The sequence below is a fragment of the Podospora bellae-mahoneyi genome, chromosome 4, assembly GCF_035222275.1.
Source record: "Podospora bellae-mahoneyi strain CBS 112042 chromosome 4, whole genome shotgun sequence".
In the NCBI taxonomy this organism is placed as follows: Eukaryota; Fungi; Ascomycota; class Sordariomycetes; order Sordariales; family Podosporaceae; genus Podospora; species Podospora bellae-mahoneyi.
This window is the reverse complement of record NC_085883.1, coordinates 1,975,020-1,989,880: the sequence shown is the minus strand read 5'-3', so window position 1 is coordinate 1,989,880 and position 14,861 is coordinate 1,975,020. Positions and strand designations below refer to the sequence as shown.

At 53.1% G+C, this 14,861-nt stretch overlaps 6 protein-coding genes across 6 annotated transcripts; 2 read left to right on the top strand and 4 right to left on the bottom strand.

Annotated features, from left to right (window-relative positions):
• Positions 1–182: 182 nt before the first annotated feature.
• Positions 183–3,074, bottom strand: QC761_409370 (uncharacterized protein). The gene is made up of 2 exons (XM_062879212.1): positions 1,590–3,074; positions 183–1,530 (listed from the first exon to the last, which is right to left on the bottom strand). The coding sequence occupies exons 1-2, from the start codon at positions 2,717–2,719 to the stop codon at positions 774–776; spliced, it is 1,887 nt and encodes a 628-aa protein (XP_062732281.1). The 5' UTR covers positions 2,720–3,074; the 3' UTR covers positions 183–773.
• Positions 3,028–5,150, top strand: QC761_409380 (uncharacterized protein). Its single transcript, XM_062879213.1, has 3 exons — positions 3,028–3,452; positions 3,518–4,638; positions 4,694–5,150. Exons 1-3 carry the CDS (start codon positions 3,118–3,120, stop codon positions 4,834–4,836), a joined length of 1,599 nt encoding a protein of 532 aa, XP_062732280.1. The 5' UTR covers positions 3,028–3,117; the 3' UTR covers positions 4,837–5,150.
• Positions 5,151–5,501: 351 nt separating this feature from the next.
• Positions 5,502–6,450, top strand: QC761_409390 (uncharacterized protein; the record flags this gene model as incomplete). The annotated part of the gene is made up of 2 exons (XM_062879214.1): positions 5,502–5,895; positions 5,972–6,450. The coding sequence occupies exons 1-2, from the start codon at positions 5,556–5,558 to the stop codon at positions 6,448–6,450; spliced, it is 819 nt and encodes a 272-aa protein (XP_062732279.1). The 5' UTR covers positions 5,502–5,555.
• A 24-nt stretch (positions 6,451–6,474) lies between these two features.
• QC761_409400 (uncharacterized protein) lies at positions 6,475–9,066 on the bottom strand (the record flags this gene model as incomplete). Its single annotated transcript, XM_062879215.1, has 1 exon — positions 6,475–9,066. One exon carries the CDS (start codon positions 9,064–9,066, stop codon positions 6,475–6,477), a length of 2,592 nt encoding a protein of 863 aa, XP_062732278.1.
• Positions 9,067–10,027: 961 nt separating this feature from the next.
• QC761_0066420 (uncharacterized protein) lies at positions 10,028–10,504 on the bottom strand (the record flags this gene model as incomplete). The annotated part of the gene is made up of 1 exon (XM_062872649.1): positions 10,028–10,504. One exon carries the CDS (start codon positions 10,502–10,504, stop codon positions 10,028–10,030), a length of 477 nt encoding a protein of 158 aa, XP_062732277.1.
• A 1,071-nt stretch (positions 10,505–11,575) lies between these two features.
• RGT1 (Glucose-responsive transcription factor) lies at positions 11,576–14,740 on the bottom strand (the record flags this gene model as incomplete). Its single annotated transcript, XM_062879216.1, has 4 exons — positions 11,576–12,570; positions 12,625–13,691; positions 13,743–14,137; positions 14,159–14,740. The coding sequence occupies 4 exons, from the start codon at positions 14,738–14,740 to the stop codon at positions 11,576–11,578; spliced, it is 3,039 nt and encodes a 1,012-aa protein (XP_062732276.1).
• Between the last annotated feature and the right edge of the window lie 121 nt (positions 14,741–14,861).

Genomic DNA, 14,861 nt, shown 5'->3' with positions numbered 1-14,861 from the left:
TATCCCACGTTAATTCCGCCCGTCCTTACCCATCCGTCCACCCAGGGATCACCACCCCCCCCCGGGGGTGTGTGTGTGTGTGTGAGCTTGTACCTTGTTGAACTCATCTGCAGGAGGTTTGTCACTTTTGTACGGGGCCGTGCCCCTCGACCGGCCGCCGTCGGCAGAAGCACGGCTATGGCGGGGTAATGTCTGACATCACATTTGATCATTTCAAGCCTGGGCTTCTTCGCTCTTTATAAATCCCCCAAACCACGCCTTCTTCCCCAATTCTCCCCTTGCAGACCTGTCTCAGGTTGGTTCGATGCTGTGTTGGTCCCAACTCTGTATGTAAATACTGTCTAACATCTCCAAAAAGATAACATCCCAAATAAACGATACTCCAAATGTCTGATGTATTCCCGACAAGATGATTTCCCGGGTCGCAAGTGCATGCACGTCCGTCCCTCGTCCCGAGCACGACCCACCCCATCCGTTCAGATCCGGCAATCCCAGAGAAGTCTCGGCATTTGTCTTAGCCTTTTTCAGCCCAGCTTTGACGTAGCCAACCAATCGGGTCACCCCATTTCCCCAGTTGTTAGCTAAGCCGCACCATCCCGGCCGTTTTCTCCAGGTTCAACCACTGTTCATCTGACCTGGTCAGCTGGGGAACAGAGGCTTCTCAGCATGCTGTTCCTGACATGGAAACACGAAATGTTGGGATGTTGGCTGTTTTGGAATGCTTCAGGGGAATGGTCCCGTGATATGTCCAGTTTTCTATCCCTGAGGTATGGTCAACCCCACACAAAGTCCCCCCTTGTCTGATAGTTCATATCGAGTCGGTGATACTTGGAGAGCTTCAGTATCGGGCCAGACCAGCTCGGAGGACCACCACAGTCCTGCAGCCTGGGAAGCAGTATCGGTCTGTCGTTGTGCTTGTATGCATAACCGTCCCCAATCTCCATAAGAGCCGGCGAGACCTGTCTGCTCATGTACCCGCTGCCATCTGCCGCACGTCCTCTCCAATCTGGGAATCCAAAATTAGGGTCGGTAGTGGGTCGGTCCGGTGGGTAGTTGTTTGGACACGGTTCCAGATTGGCTTCGATAACTCCACCCGAAATGCCAATGTAAAAGTTGGGCGAGATGTCTGACCCTCGGGCAAGCGACCAGATGCTGGCGCTGCTGTTGATCAGCGACCTGGAAAGGTAAAACTTGGCGTTCGGTCGATAGTAGATGTGTTTTGAGAGCTCGTGGTACTGGCACGCTCGTCCTTGCTTGCACCTTTCATTGCCGAGATTTGACTTTGTAGGACTTTTCAAGAACGCTTGCGAGGGTCCTGGGAATGGCGAAGAGTTCAGACACGGAAGACCTGAGGTGTGATGGTAGGGTCGTTCCCAGCGAAAGTCGAATATCTTGACGGTGAGGCCATCCCCGCCTCCGGCAACGAAGCGCTCTGTGCCGTATGTCATGAGGGCCTCAGCATCAACCCATGGATCAACATTGTCTTGATAGACAGCGTCAAACGGTGATGGTGTGCGTAAGTCTTGTAACCTACAGACGGTGTTAGTACCATGGCCAGACGCAGTTCGGAAGTTGTTAGGCTGACGCACCTGATAGTCCCATCTCGCCACGCGCTGAGAAGTAGACTGGTTCTGCAGCCTCCAGTCCGACAAACAGGTTCTAGAGAATTGGGACAGATATTTCCATTGTCCTTGAGCTCAAACTGAGCCCCGATTGATGCATTCTTGGCAGCTGTGTGATGAGTGATGCCCGTTGGTGTCAGGGAGAGGTAACGGAGAGGATCGGGAGAGCCACTCAAAGCCAATGCAATGGTTTCGCCCTGTTCCATCCATTTGGCACGACTGAGTCTCGAGGTGTTCAGGGAGAATATCTCTGTTTTGAGATCAAATGTAGCAGATGGTTCTAGTTCGGTTGCGGCGTCCGCAGGAAGGTCGAATACGGCCAGGCCATTCCTCGTGGCAGCCGCTATTCTTGAGCTGGAGCCGTGTTGGAGAACATCCAACGAACTGAGATTTTCCGGTTCTGAGCCGTTGTTTGTTTCAGATGTTTCTGGAGGACCGAACTTGAACTCCGAGATGGGCTGGCCAAAGCGATCTGGTTCCGCTGATATGAGCGACAGCGTTCCATTGTGCCTTCCAGTGACAACAGCTCGTCCGGTGTGGTGATTGACGATCTTTACCGAGTTGACATCATCGTAAGCCGCTCTGAAGCCCAGTTCCTTGCCATTAACGCTGTGCCACGAAGACTTGGACGGCTTGTCCGGTCCCTGGCGCTCCCTATACCGGCCAACGATGTCTTCTCCGGCACCCCATACAACGAGTTCTTCATGGGTGGCTGGGTCGAAATGAGCATCAACAACAGAGTGGAATAGACCTCTCCCCCTCGCATTCCCTCGATGCCGTCTCACCTCATCGCCGTGTGGTGAGTGTAGTAGAACTTGGAATTGCAGAGCTCGCCGGTCCCAGCATCGACTTTGCCAGGTGAGTGATTCGGCAAGTTGTTCCCAGGTGTGGCGATTTCCGTTTGGAATGGGAATAGACAGAGAGGGAAAACTGCGTTCCACGAAACGTCGCCATCCATCGTTGTTGACAGCGCTATGCAGCTTCTTGCAAGTCAAGGCAAGCGCTCGAAGGTCGCGTGCACAGTCAAAGTTGGCGAAAACCAGGAACTGGATTTCCAGCGGAAGGTCGATGAAGCTTCTGGGCACCGAGGACCCCATTGCTTCTGAAACTAAGAGCGGCCAATGAAATATACGCAGTTTGCTGTTTGTAAAGCAAAGGTTGTATCAAGATGAAGAGACGTTGTTGTTGAATATCAACCGTCTGCTGCTTGCTTTTGACTTGGTTGACAGGAACCAATGACACAACACTGGATGGAACTTCTGAAGTGGATTCCGAGGGTCATCTATGAATGCCGTGACTCAACTGCCGCACTAGCCACAAACGGACTAGCGTAAAAGTTTTGACCAATAAGACATTTGCGCGAGTCTCAATCGGGCAGCCAGATTACCCGGCCAAGGCCAATTGACTCCCAACCTGTCTGCAGTCATCAATCTTTCATGCACGTTGAAAGCGAGCCTGCATCAAAAGGAAAAAGTCAGAGACGTTTTGGAAGCCTATGAAGATGGCTGGTGGCTTCACAGGGCTGAGTTGCGCCGCAGCCGCCTTGTTTGCTTTTCTGACATATCGTTTCATCTTTTGGCCTGCATTGTTATCCCCTCTTGCGCGCATTCCCAACGCTCACTGGTCCGTCCCGTTTTCCCGCCTCTGGATCCTGCGGATTCGATTCACCCATCGAGAAAATAAAACACTCTTTGCCGTCCACCGCCGTCACGGTCCCATAGTCCGAGTTGGGCCCAGCGAACTGAGCATCGATGACGTGGACTGTGTCCGCACTGTTTACCAGGGTGGATTTGAGAAGACTTCGTGGTATTCTGTTTTTGACAACTATGGGTATGGCACGCACAGACAGCAATCAATCGTCTTGCTTTCTACTTGTGCTTACACACTTTCTAAAGCGCTGTCTGCATGTTTTCGGCAAGACCTTCTGCCGAGCACTCGGCACGGAAGCGGTTGATATCCCATGTCTACTCCAAGTCATACATACAGTCAAGTCCGGCGGCTTCAGCCCAAGGGCACGCCATTCTTTCCGAGAGGATTCTGCCGATTCTTGAACGGTCCGCCAAAGATACCCAACTTCCCCATGGCATCGATATCTATTCGGTGTTTATGGCGGCAACGATGGATTTTATCGCCGGCTACCTCTTTGGGCTGAGGAATGGAACCGACTTTCTAGGCGACAAGGCCTACAGAGAGCACTTTCTCGAGCTATACAGGGCCCGCCAGGGTTATGGATATTACGATCAAGAGATGCCACAGTTCACCAGATTCTGCCGCAAGATTGGCATTCCCTTTTGCCCCAAGTGGGTGGATGCAGCCAATAAGGAGCTTGGCGACTGGTGTCTACGGCTCTGTGATCAGATATCCGCCTCTCCCGACACAACTAACACTGACCCAAGGGATGAGCCTGTAGTATGGAAAAGTCTAGTTGGTGGGCTTCGGACAGATGAAACTACGAAGGGCAAGGACTCGCTCCTGTATCCGGCTGTGTCCAACTTCCGGCTGTCAGTTGCATCAGAGCTTTTCGACCATGTGCTGGCAGGCCAGGAAACGGCTGGCTTGGCCCTTACATATCTAACCTGGAGGCTATCACAGTCATTGGAACTGCAAGAGAAGCTGAGAACTGAACTTCTGGGCATGACACCAAACATGCGACAGCGCCCAGATGGAACGATTGATATGCCGGATCCCAAAAAGTTGGACAGTCTCCCTCTACTTCACGCCGTACTGACAGAAACACTACGCCTTCACGCGCCAATCCCTGGGCCACAACCACGTCAAACTCCTGAGGCGGGCTGTCGTCTAGGCTCGTACCATGTACCGGGTGGCGTGAGGGTGGCAGCTTTGGCCTATACTCTCCATCGTGACGAGGTAGTCTTTCCAGATGCTGAGAAATGGGACCACACTCGGTGGCTGCCGGGGACGGGAACAGAAGACGAAAGGAAACTGCAGAACAGGCAATTCTGGGCTTTCGGCTCAGGCGGTAGGATGTGTATTGGGTCCAACTTTGCAATGAATGGTGAGTTGTGCTCATGCTTTTGATGGCATCTCTGCCTGTCTGACGTTTTCAACAGAGATGAAACTCATGATCGCGGCCATCTACTCCAACTACACCAGCCACATTGTGGATGATGAGGGTGTAGCGAATCAGTCAGATGGGTACACCTCACGTCCTGCAAACGAGCAGCTGTATCTCCGGTTCGAGAAGGTTGTATGACGCCGAGCGCGCGAGCATTGTCTTCCGTTACACCATCCCCGAAACAACAAAGCCCAATATACAACAATCTGGATAGCCTCTTCGCCCAAGACTAATTTCCAGTCTTGGGCCAGACCCGACTGTACGATAGCGATAGCATTTCCAAGACATTGTCGTCTGCGAAGTCGACTTGTACATACACCTACGTCGTGGACATAATAACTGGCACTGCAAAATACTGAACCAATCTTCGAAAAATATTTGGTAGCTCTTAAAAGATAACTAATAGCCTTCCTAGCTATCTTTTTAAGTCTGTTCACTATCCTCTTAGGCCTCTTTAACTATCTTTTTAAGGCCTAACAATACATAGTTAGGACTTATCAATATACAAGGCATTTAAGACGTATTTACCATGCCTCAAAGCCTTGGTTTTACCTCATGATCTCTGTTATTTGGTCTATGTGTGCTCACTTATAGCCATCACAGATCGGATCATTGCATTTTATTTATTTTATTTTCTTTATTTTTTTTAATTTTTTTTTAATTTTTTATTTTTGTTCAGGAACCTGGAAATGTCAGCTTGTCCCAGAGTCTGAAGATTGTTGCAATGTCGCAAGCCCGGCAAAACTTCGCACTGACCACTTCAACTTAGACTTCTCATTTCCATCTCACAACCTGCTTCACACCCACAGAAGCAACTCTCATCCACCAACCACTTCCAAAGACATTATATCACCACCATGTCAGAAACCCGAAAAAGAAAACACCCCGCCAACGAGTCCAGTATAAAAAGGACCAAATCGAGTAAAATGCCGAAAGAAACACCACCCTCAAAACCGCCATCACAACCCACGCCATCACAACCCACGCTATCCACCACTCCCAGCAACGACGACCCCTTTCCCGTAAACTGGCCCAAATCCCTCCCTTATCTCACTACCCCCGCCTACTCCCCTCAAATAACACCCTCCCAACTCTCTCTCCTCCGCACCCTGGATCCCGACCTCCCCACCATCCCGGGATCTTTCCCCCTCGGGCCAGCACCTCACGTCAAAATAACCCCCATCACTGATCCAAAACGTATGTCGCGTCCCCCACCCCCCCACTTCCTCTTCACCCTCCCCCATTTTTATTCCCTCTTCTAAACCCCATTTAGATCCCGCCCACGGCCAATCCGGCCTCTTCGCAACCCAACACCTCCCCCCAGACACCCTCATCCTCCCCTACCTAGGCCACTACCACCTCGGTTCCGGCCCCGGCCTCCAAGACGAAGATTACGACTACACCAAATCAGACTATGACCTCTGGCTAGATCGCGACGCAGATGTCGCCGTCGACGCAGCCAGAGCTGGCAACGAGGCTAGGTTCGTGAACGATTACCGCGGTATACCCTTCACCCCCCCGGAGCCAGTCCCCGGGCAGAAGAAACCACCAAAGCAACAAAAGGGGAAGCCAAACGCCGAGTTCAAAGTCGCGTGGGATGAGAGGACGGGACAAAAGGTGATGAGCGTGTGGGTTTTGCCTAGGGGGAAAAAAGGGTTGAATACCGGGATCGAGAGGGGGGAGGAGGTGATGGTGAGTTATGGGAGGGGGTTTTGGGAGGGACGGAAGCAGGAGGGGGAGGGTGAGAATTGAAATCTGGGATTGAAAAAAAAAAGGCTATTCTATCACGAAGCCGCCGCCTTCTTCTTCTTCTTCTTCTTCTACCATGAACCCACCCCCTCCCCCTTCGTCATCGCTGTCGAGGTTGGTGGATGGGAAGAAACCACCCCTTCCGGCTGAGTCTTCATCTTCGTCATCGTGAAAGGGGGTGGCGGTGTCGTCGAAATCAGGCATGTCTACCTCTTTGCCTTTACCCTTGTCTTCTTGCTTTCTGGCCTCGGCTTCCGCCTCAGCCTCCTCATCCACCCCATCCATGATCCTCTGCCTAATCCTCAACCCCTTCAACATTCTTCTCCAGACGGCGAGCAACATCCTCGTTTTTCTCTCCTGCTCCTCCTCCACCTCCATATCTTCTAGTCCTTGAATAACCGCCTCCATCGCCCCCTTATACTCAGCCGCAACCACAACGCCCCTCAACACCGCCGTCCCCTGCCTCCCCCTAAACTCAAACCCCGTCAACGCCGGCGCAGCATCGATCCCCAGTACGAACGCCGCCCTCCTCGCCCTCTCATGAGGTAGATGCACCCCCCCCCGTGGAACCATACTCGGCACATAGACATCCACATTCCCAAACCTATTCCTCGGCACCCTCCCCCCCACCACCGGAGGCGGCACATACACCTCCGTCTGACTCTCAATAAAAACCGGATTCCCTGCCCCTTGCTCCCCCTCCTCATCATCATCACCATCACCCAACCGCCCCTTTTTCTTCCTTTTCATCTTTGGCAGCACCTTCACCGGCACCTCCCCACCCTTCACCACCCTCCCCAACCTAAACCACCTCTCCCTCGTCCTCGCCACCTTGACATCCCTCCGTCTGTAAATCCTCTCCAACCCCCCCCTCCCCCCCGCACTACCAACCGTCCCGCTAACCTGCGCCCCTGGCACCAAAACCTCATTCCTCCTGAGATGCCTCTCCAAAGCATAAACAGGATGATCCCTAAAATCCATCACATTCCTCGGCATAGGCTCCTTCAGCTCGGCCGCTTTCAGCTCGTTGAGTTCAATCTGCAGTAAGTCCGTCACGGACGGGGGCTGGTACCTCCTCAGCGCGGCCCTCAGCCAGCGTTCCCCTTTCAGGCCGTTGCGTGACGAAACTAAGCCGTCGATTCTCCACCGTCTGGTTTTTGAGTTGTACGCTTTTGCGTAACGGCGGGTTACGTCGAGACAGGAAGAGTCGGGGTTGAAAGCCACGGCGTAGGTGAGGGAGTTGAGGAGGTCAGAAGAGGGGGGTTCGTAGACCTTGGGATTGAACTGGGAAAAGGTGACTAGAGGATCGACGGGGTGGTATTTCTGGTGGGCGTGGTCGAGGATTTCGACCCAGCAGATTGGAAAGGGGGATTCGCCTTTGATTTTTTTGACTTGGGTTTTAGGGGTGGGTAAAGGAGGGGAGGTAGAAGGAGAAGGGGCGAGGAGGGAGGGGATTTGGTAGGATGTTGCGTCTGGGTGGCCTAGACGGGAGCGGGGGATTGTGCCAGGGGTGGTGGGGGTGAATTTTGTTTCGTGTTTGGCCACGGCTGCTAAGTATTGCTCTGCTTTGGAGGGTTGTGTAGCTTTCGGCATGGTTTTGGATGATGGCTTGGGCATGGTCGGCGCCCCTGCAACGCAGGCGAGGGGTTGGAGGGAGCAGACCAGACGGGCTTCTACTCCTACCGAGCGGAGGAGGGCGCAAAAGAGCTGGGCGCCGACGTCGCGGGAGCCGCGGAGGGTTTGGGCTGCTTTGAGAAAGTCGGCTTTGTTGCGGGTGGTTTCCGCGTCTGGGGGTGGTTTGTAATCTTTCAGTTGGTCCAGATTTTCCGCCCAGAGGGCTCTCTGTAGCCCTCGCTCGGTGATCTCAAACCTGGTTCTGAACACCTCCTTGGCCTCGGAGATACCCCTTCTCAGTGATTCAGTCCGGCTGAATTGGTTCAGACTTGCCCTAGGACGCAAAAATCCTACTGTTTTCCGAGACAGCAGCGGACGAAGAGCATCTTGAACCTCGGGGTCGTTGCACCACCGGTTCCTCAACTCTACATGAGCCAGCAGACAGAGAAGATGAACCTTGTGTGTCTCTATACGACGGTCCTTTTCCTCCCTCCCCAATGCCTTGCGACGGTCTCCTTTTTTCGGAGCCAACGAGGTCATATAAGCAGTGAGATCAAGATCCAACGTCTTCGGCCCTTCATATCTTGTGTTTGCTTGAGCACCGTTGATATTGATGTCCTCAAACTGGATATCATCGTCATCGTCATCGTCATCCTCCTCGTCATCCGTGTCTCTAACCATGGTCTGGATGGTCGGAGCAGGTATTGGAACATCTTCAAACTCAGTCTCCTCATCATTGCCGTCATTCCCAGCGTCATTCTCCTTGGATGGCTTGGCGGGTTTCTCTCCGGGTCGTTTCCGCTTTCGTGGCGGTTCTGTTGGAGTGTCTTCATTTTCTGCGGCAGCTTGTTTCGCTTTCCTCACTTCAACCACCATTTCTTTGACCACATCGGGAATAACATCATTGTCATTTTTGGCAGCTGTCCTGCGAGCGCTGGAGCGGGTGGCGCGGGTGGTCCGTGGGCTGGGGTTGTCGATCGGGGCGCTTCGTTTCCTTCCAGGCATGATGCGAACAGCAGCGCTCACATGGGATCTGTGATCAGATCAAAGTCAGGAGGCTGAGATGCACGCTGATGAGTCTGCCTGTCGCGAATGGCCGTTTGGTTGCGTGGCACGGAATATCGCGAAATCACGTGTGTCTTCTCAGTAAGGAACTGAGTGGTATGACGTAGCTGACAAATGTCTTGACGGATGCTCGCAGACCGGTGGCCAACTGCCAAGCTGAAAGGGGGACTCACACACCAGCTCTTTCCTTCTTCGACGACATGTCTTGTTGTATGCGTGGTATCAGTTGATGGCTCTTGCTAGTCTACGGCACGAAAGTGATTGATTTAAATTTGAATCGGAGTTCACAAAACCCCAAACCGTTCTTCTACAACACTCCTTACAACCGATACCTCCCGCTTCCCATTTCTTAACCACTGAGTTTGATCTACATCCAGTCTGGTTTTTGGGCGGTTTTCTTCTTGTGTTATTTATAAGAGGCCCTGGACATCTCCTAGCGAGTGTTTATCATTTCGGAACCAACATTTGGTCCGTGTACGGATTTAATCTTTGGATTTCATCCCAATGCTTGGAACTGTTTCCTAGGCTGGACCTGTCAGCAAATATAACAGGTCTTCAGAAAGCGGTCTGACTCACCATTTGCGACATTCCTTCTCCTGGCTACTCATATCCCTCGGCTAGCCATATCTCAGCGGCTTGGGAGAACGGGCTGCCTTTCATCCCTCGACCCGCCACCGTTGTCTTCCTTTGACTAGCCATGACAAGCATGAGGCTTCTCTGCCCCACACCCTCTCGAACCATTCTGCAATGTTCCCGGAGCCATCTGATCGCCAAGTTGCTAGCTATAGAGACAACAACGCTGATATGAGGGTTGTAAATGCCAGGCATCTTCTCCATCGACGCTTCGACAACCCTCAAACTTTGATCGGCCTGTCAACCGCATTCAACTCATCCTGCGGTTTCATCCACCGCCACCCCTCCCTCTCTGTCGCTTAGCCTTCGGTTCATCCTCCTCCCCCCCTTCATGTTTCCGTTTATGGCTCTCCAGAGCTTTCGCAGCCTTATTATCAACCTGCTTCTCCAGCTGCCGCCTTTCTCTCTCCCTTCTCCTCGCCAACTTGAGCGCTTCCTCCTCCTGCTTTCTCTTCGCATCCTCTGCCCTCCTCCTAGCCTCAATCTGAAGCCTTTTGATCTGCGCAACACGCTCTTCCTCCGCCCTCCTAGCGCGCAGCTCCATCTCCCTTCTCACCCTCTCGGCCTCGCGGGCGGCAGGGTTGGGGTCTTTTCTCTTGCAGTCTGCGCAGATATCTTGCACGTGCACCTCGTCATGGTCGCCGCCAGCACCAAAGCAGCCGTGGCCGAGCCTGGCGCAAGGCTCGAAGCGAAAAAAGGCGCGGTGATTGCACTCTAACCAGACTTTGTCTTTCTGCATGCACATAATTTTTCCCTTGGGTTGGTTTGGTTGGTGGATTTTTTGTTTGCCTGGAACGGGCAAGCAAGAGGGAGGCAGGGTGGGGTGTGTAATAATAGGGTGTGTGGAGATGGTACAATGTACGCTCCGTCGCCTCGGATTTCTTGTGCTAGCTTGGGGAGGTGATGGTGCCATCAAAAAAATGTCATGCAAGGTGAGTTTTTTGTTTGCGTCGGGGAATATATATACATATATATTCTGTTGTTTGGTAAATATATGCTGTTGTTTGAACTTGTCTTTTTTGGTGATGGATGCGGATCAGGAGATTTGGGGAGGCCCAGGCAACTGAAACGACTAGGGAGGAGTTGGGGTTTAATTGGAGCTTTTCGAACAGAGAGAACAGAAGAGCTATTTTCTCTCGCCGTTGTCTCAATGCCTGGTTTCTTGGAATGGAACTAAATGGGATTTGTTGGCCCCCCTGGTCTCTAACATTACTCGGGGGGATTGGTGACAAGTTGTCATTGGCTTTTTTTGTCGCGGTGGGAAAAGCTTATTTGGACGACGTCCGCTTCTTGAGGTGGGATGGGGAATCCGGGTGGGATTGGGGGAGTTTAGGGGTGGTGTTGCCGCTGGGGGGGTTATCTCGCCTGGTTTGCTACAGCTTTTGGTTGCACCGATAATACTGTCATGATCATTTTCTGGGGTAGGTAGGGTCGCTCAATGATAAAAGAATGCGACTGATATCTTGAAAAGGTAACCTTAAACTGAAAGCAGCTTCCAACTTACCTCCTTACAGTCCCTTGCGAATCAGACCAACAGATACACGACGGGGTTCAAGTGGGGACATCATCAATGATGATCCTCATCCCCATACGACCCAGCATCTTCCCATCATTCAACAAGACCAACAGTAAAAACACAAACAAAAGGGTATGATGTATTCTCCTAACCTACACTCACCACCGCGCCCCGGCGCTATCCCTCGCTCTTGGTATATATACTTTTCACCAACCGCCGCCCCCTCCGCAATGACTAAACATTCATATTATACCAGAAACTCCAATCCACTACCTCTGCCCCACCAGCATCATTACCATCCTAAACAGCCGCCGGTGGTGGAGCCACCCCCAACGCCATCTGCAGTCCCAACCCAATATCCGCTCCTTGATGCCCTCCTTCTACCTGCGGGTGAGATTGTAACTGCTGCTCTTCCGTCTTAGACACACTACCTTCCCCAACCGGAGCAGGAATCGTCTCCGCCTCGCCAGCAGCAGACAAGCCAGCACTGTTGATAGCAGCAACAGCCGCAACAGCAGCAGCATGAGCAGCTCTCTCCTCATCCTCCTGCGCTCGTTGTGCCTGCCCAGGATCCGGCTCATCATGCATGACCACATCCTCCTGCTGTCCTTGCTGGGCCTCCTGTAGTGGGGCCACGGGCTGCTGTACCTCCCCATGGTGCTGCTGCTCCTCCTGCTGACCATGCCCCTCTGCCTCTTCTACACGACCCTCCTCATCACTCCTCTCCCAAAAAGATAAATACCCTTCCCCCAACACCCTCCCCATCTCCCCTCTCCCCTGCCCATCCCCCGTAGCCAACTCCGCCAACCGCCTCAACCCCTTCCCCCTCCTCACCCCTTCCAACCCTCTCCTAACCTCTTCATTCCAACTCGAAGCCGCAATCCTATACTCCAACAGATACCCCACCAACTCCCCTGCCTCCCCTTCCGTTTCCTTTACCCTTCCCAGCTCCACAAGCGCCACTCCTACCAGTCCCAAAAAGTGATGCGTCAAAGGACAAACAACCTCGTGACTATTCGCCAGCAGCGATACCTGGCTCTTACACGCCTCCAAAATCCGCAACGGTACGCGAGAGGCACCCACCAGCTGCCGTAAGATTTGAACATGCCAATAGGCCATTTGCACCACAGGGCCAGTGCTAACCGCCCCCGTTGGAAACGCCAGCCTCACCATCTCCGCTGCCATAAGGGCATAGTTCTCCGTCATGACGAGTGATGCCGAAGCCGCAAAGGGATCGAGAGAGCTTCTCATTGTGGAGATCGTAGGGATTAAGAAGCCCAGCACGTGTGAGAGTCCTGTCCACATGTTAGTCCATAACCCACCTCAAGAAACGGCACAGTGCAACTCACTTATAAGCTCCCACACCCCCTCCCCAACCACCGCCTTCAACCCAGGCAACACAACAACCGTGTCATTCGGCATAAACGTCGGCCTCCCCCTCCCCGCCGCATCCCACCTGTCCAACGTAACCAGCACCCACCACGCCCTCAACCCAACATTATCATCACTGTTCGGATCAAACCCCTCCTCCTCCACCTCTGGCACCCGCCTCGTATGCAACCCCATCGCCCATCCCAGACCAACCGCTTGTCCGAAGACCCCATTCTTCCATTTTGCAGTTCCAGCTGACACACCCTGGCAGTCAGAAGCAATAATCAACATTATTAACCCCTGCAACGTAAGTAAATCCTCTGGCGGTGACCTCCCCCCTTGAGCGAGTTCGGCGGAAAGAAGCCGACTGGCTACCATCAAATCCCCTCCTGGAACTTCTGGTGAGAAAGGCCGTATCATTGCAAAGAAAGCCTGGTGGAAGGCATTTTGTAATGGAAAACTCGCTTGCCAGAGTAATGACTGTACACGAGCCTTTGTAGAAGCCAAAACAGGAAACGTAGGGTGAATAGACTCGAGATATTTATCAAAGGTCGCGTCATCGATTTCGGGAAGTTGCTGCTGCTGCTGCTGCTGCTGCTGCTGCTGCTGGTGGTGGTCAGGTTGATGACTTTGATCAGTGGTTCCATTGGGTGATATTGAATCCATCAACCCATCTGCTGTCTGAGACTGTAGACCTAGCTCGTTGCCCGAAGGAAAGGTAGGCAAAGGGGGCATAGTCTTCAGCGCCAAATCATTCGCGCTGGCTGGATTCGGCGGCCTAAAGTCTGGGTGAACATAGGGTAATATTGGCCTGTGTTCGGTACCATATGTGGTTGGGATACGATTTGGAGAAGCAGCCGTAGCGTAGGGATCGGCTGAGATGCTCGAAAACGGACGCTTCCGACCGTCGTCACCCAGGACTGGGGAGGCAAAGGCATCAGAGGATGACCTGCGGGTGGTATCTTCCAACCCGTCAGCAGCCACGTTGCTGTTGAGCTTCCCTTCGATGGAGTTGATCCTGTCGGCCAGTTCTTTGATGTACCTACTACATGTCAGCCTTGTCCATGTATCCTGATTAGTATGACGGATTACTTACCCTTTACTCGGACCACGCTTCTGAGGGACCCGACTGAACAGACACTGAGCACTAGACCTTCGACAATTCGAACACGCTTGTTCACTCGCTTCCGACTGCGCATCACACTTGATCTTCTTCCTCCTACACTCATCACAGGCCCGAGATACCTTGGATCGCTTCCTTGGCGGAGTATTATCCGGCATCTGATATGTCGGGTGCACACTGGGCATGTGCTCCATAGACAAATGCGTCGGGAGATGTGGCGGCGGCGGCGGATTCTGAGGAAAATGGTGCTGTGTCTGAGTCTGCTCATGATGCGGCATCACATTCTCAACCTGAAGACCATGGTTCTGCAGCTCATGGTTATGAGCCTGGAGTTCATGTTCATGGCCCTGGAGCTCGTGGTTGTGATCCTGGAGCTCGTGGTTGTGATCCTGGAGCTCATGCTCATGGTTCTGGTTCTGAAGATTATGATTTTGGTTTTGCAGTTCCCGCTCGTGATTCTGAAGCGAGGCCTCGAGCTGCTCCTGAAGGTTCGGCACCGATGGAGCTTGCACCTCCGCTTGCTGCTGCTGATGCTGCTGATGCTCCTCCCCCAGCTGCTGCGGCAACGGTTGCTGTTCCTGCACCTCGCTCTCCACAGTCGCCATATCAGCCGGCGCCATCATCTGGTTCATCCCCTGCGTCAAGCCCTGCGTCAACTGAGCCGCAAGCTGAAGCTCATCCGCGCTGACCTGTGGCCTCGAATCATGCTGCGGTGTAGGTGGCTCCTGCAGCTCTTGAAGCTCATGCAAATCGTGATGTTCCTCGTGCTCATGATGCTCCTGATGCGCCGCCAAGTTCGGCAATCCATCCGGCACCTCCTGCCCCCCTTGATGAGCAGCCATCTGCCCATCGTGTCCGCGGTGGTTGGCAAGCTGGTAGTACTGGGCATCGGCGCTGTCGACCATAGGCGAGGGATAACTCTGTTGCATGACGACACCCTCGGCATCCGGGTCTGGTTTTGTGACGTCCATCGCGGTGGGCTGGTCGTAGTGCCCCAAAAGCGCCGTCCTACACCAAAGCTGAAGAAACCTATCCGAGCCTCCTTCCACAATCCATACAGTAGAAAACTCTGCTCGGTGTGCTCTAATGGTC

Bases quoted from the DNA above. Each gene is read 5' to 3' on its own strand.
- QC761_409370 (XM_062879212.1), bottom strand. From the start codon at position 2,719: ATGGGGTCCTCGGTGCCCAGAAGCTTCATCGACCTTCCGCTGGAAATC. The intron at 1,531-1,589 runs GTGCGTCAGCCT...CACCGTCTGTAG, and splicing joins TGGCGAGATGGGACTATCAG to GTTACAAGACTTACGCACAC.
- QC761_409380 (XM_062879213.1), top strand. From the start codon at position 3,118: ATGAAGATGGCTGGTGGCTTCACAGGGCTGAGTTGCGCCGCAGCCGCC. The intron at 3,453-3,517 runs GTATGGCACGCA...CACTTTCTAAAG, and splicing joins TCTGTTTTTGACAACTATGG to CGCTGTCTGCATGTTTTCGG. The intron at 4,639-4,693 runs GTGAGTTGTGCT...CGTTTTCAACAG, and splicing joins GTCCAACTTTGCAATGAATG to AGATGAAACTCATGATCGCG.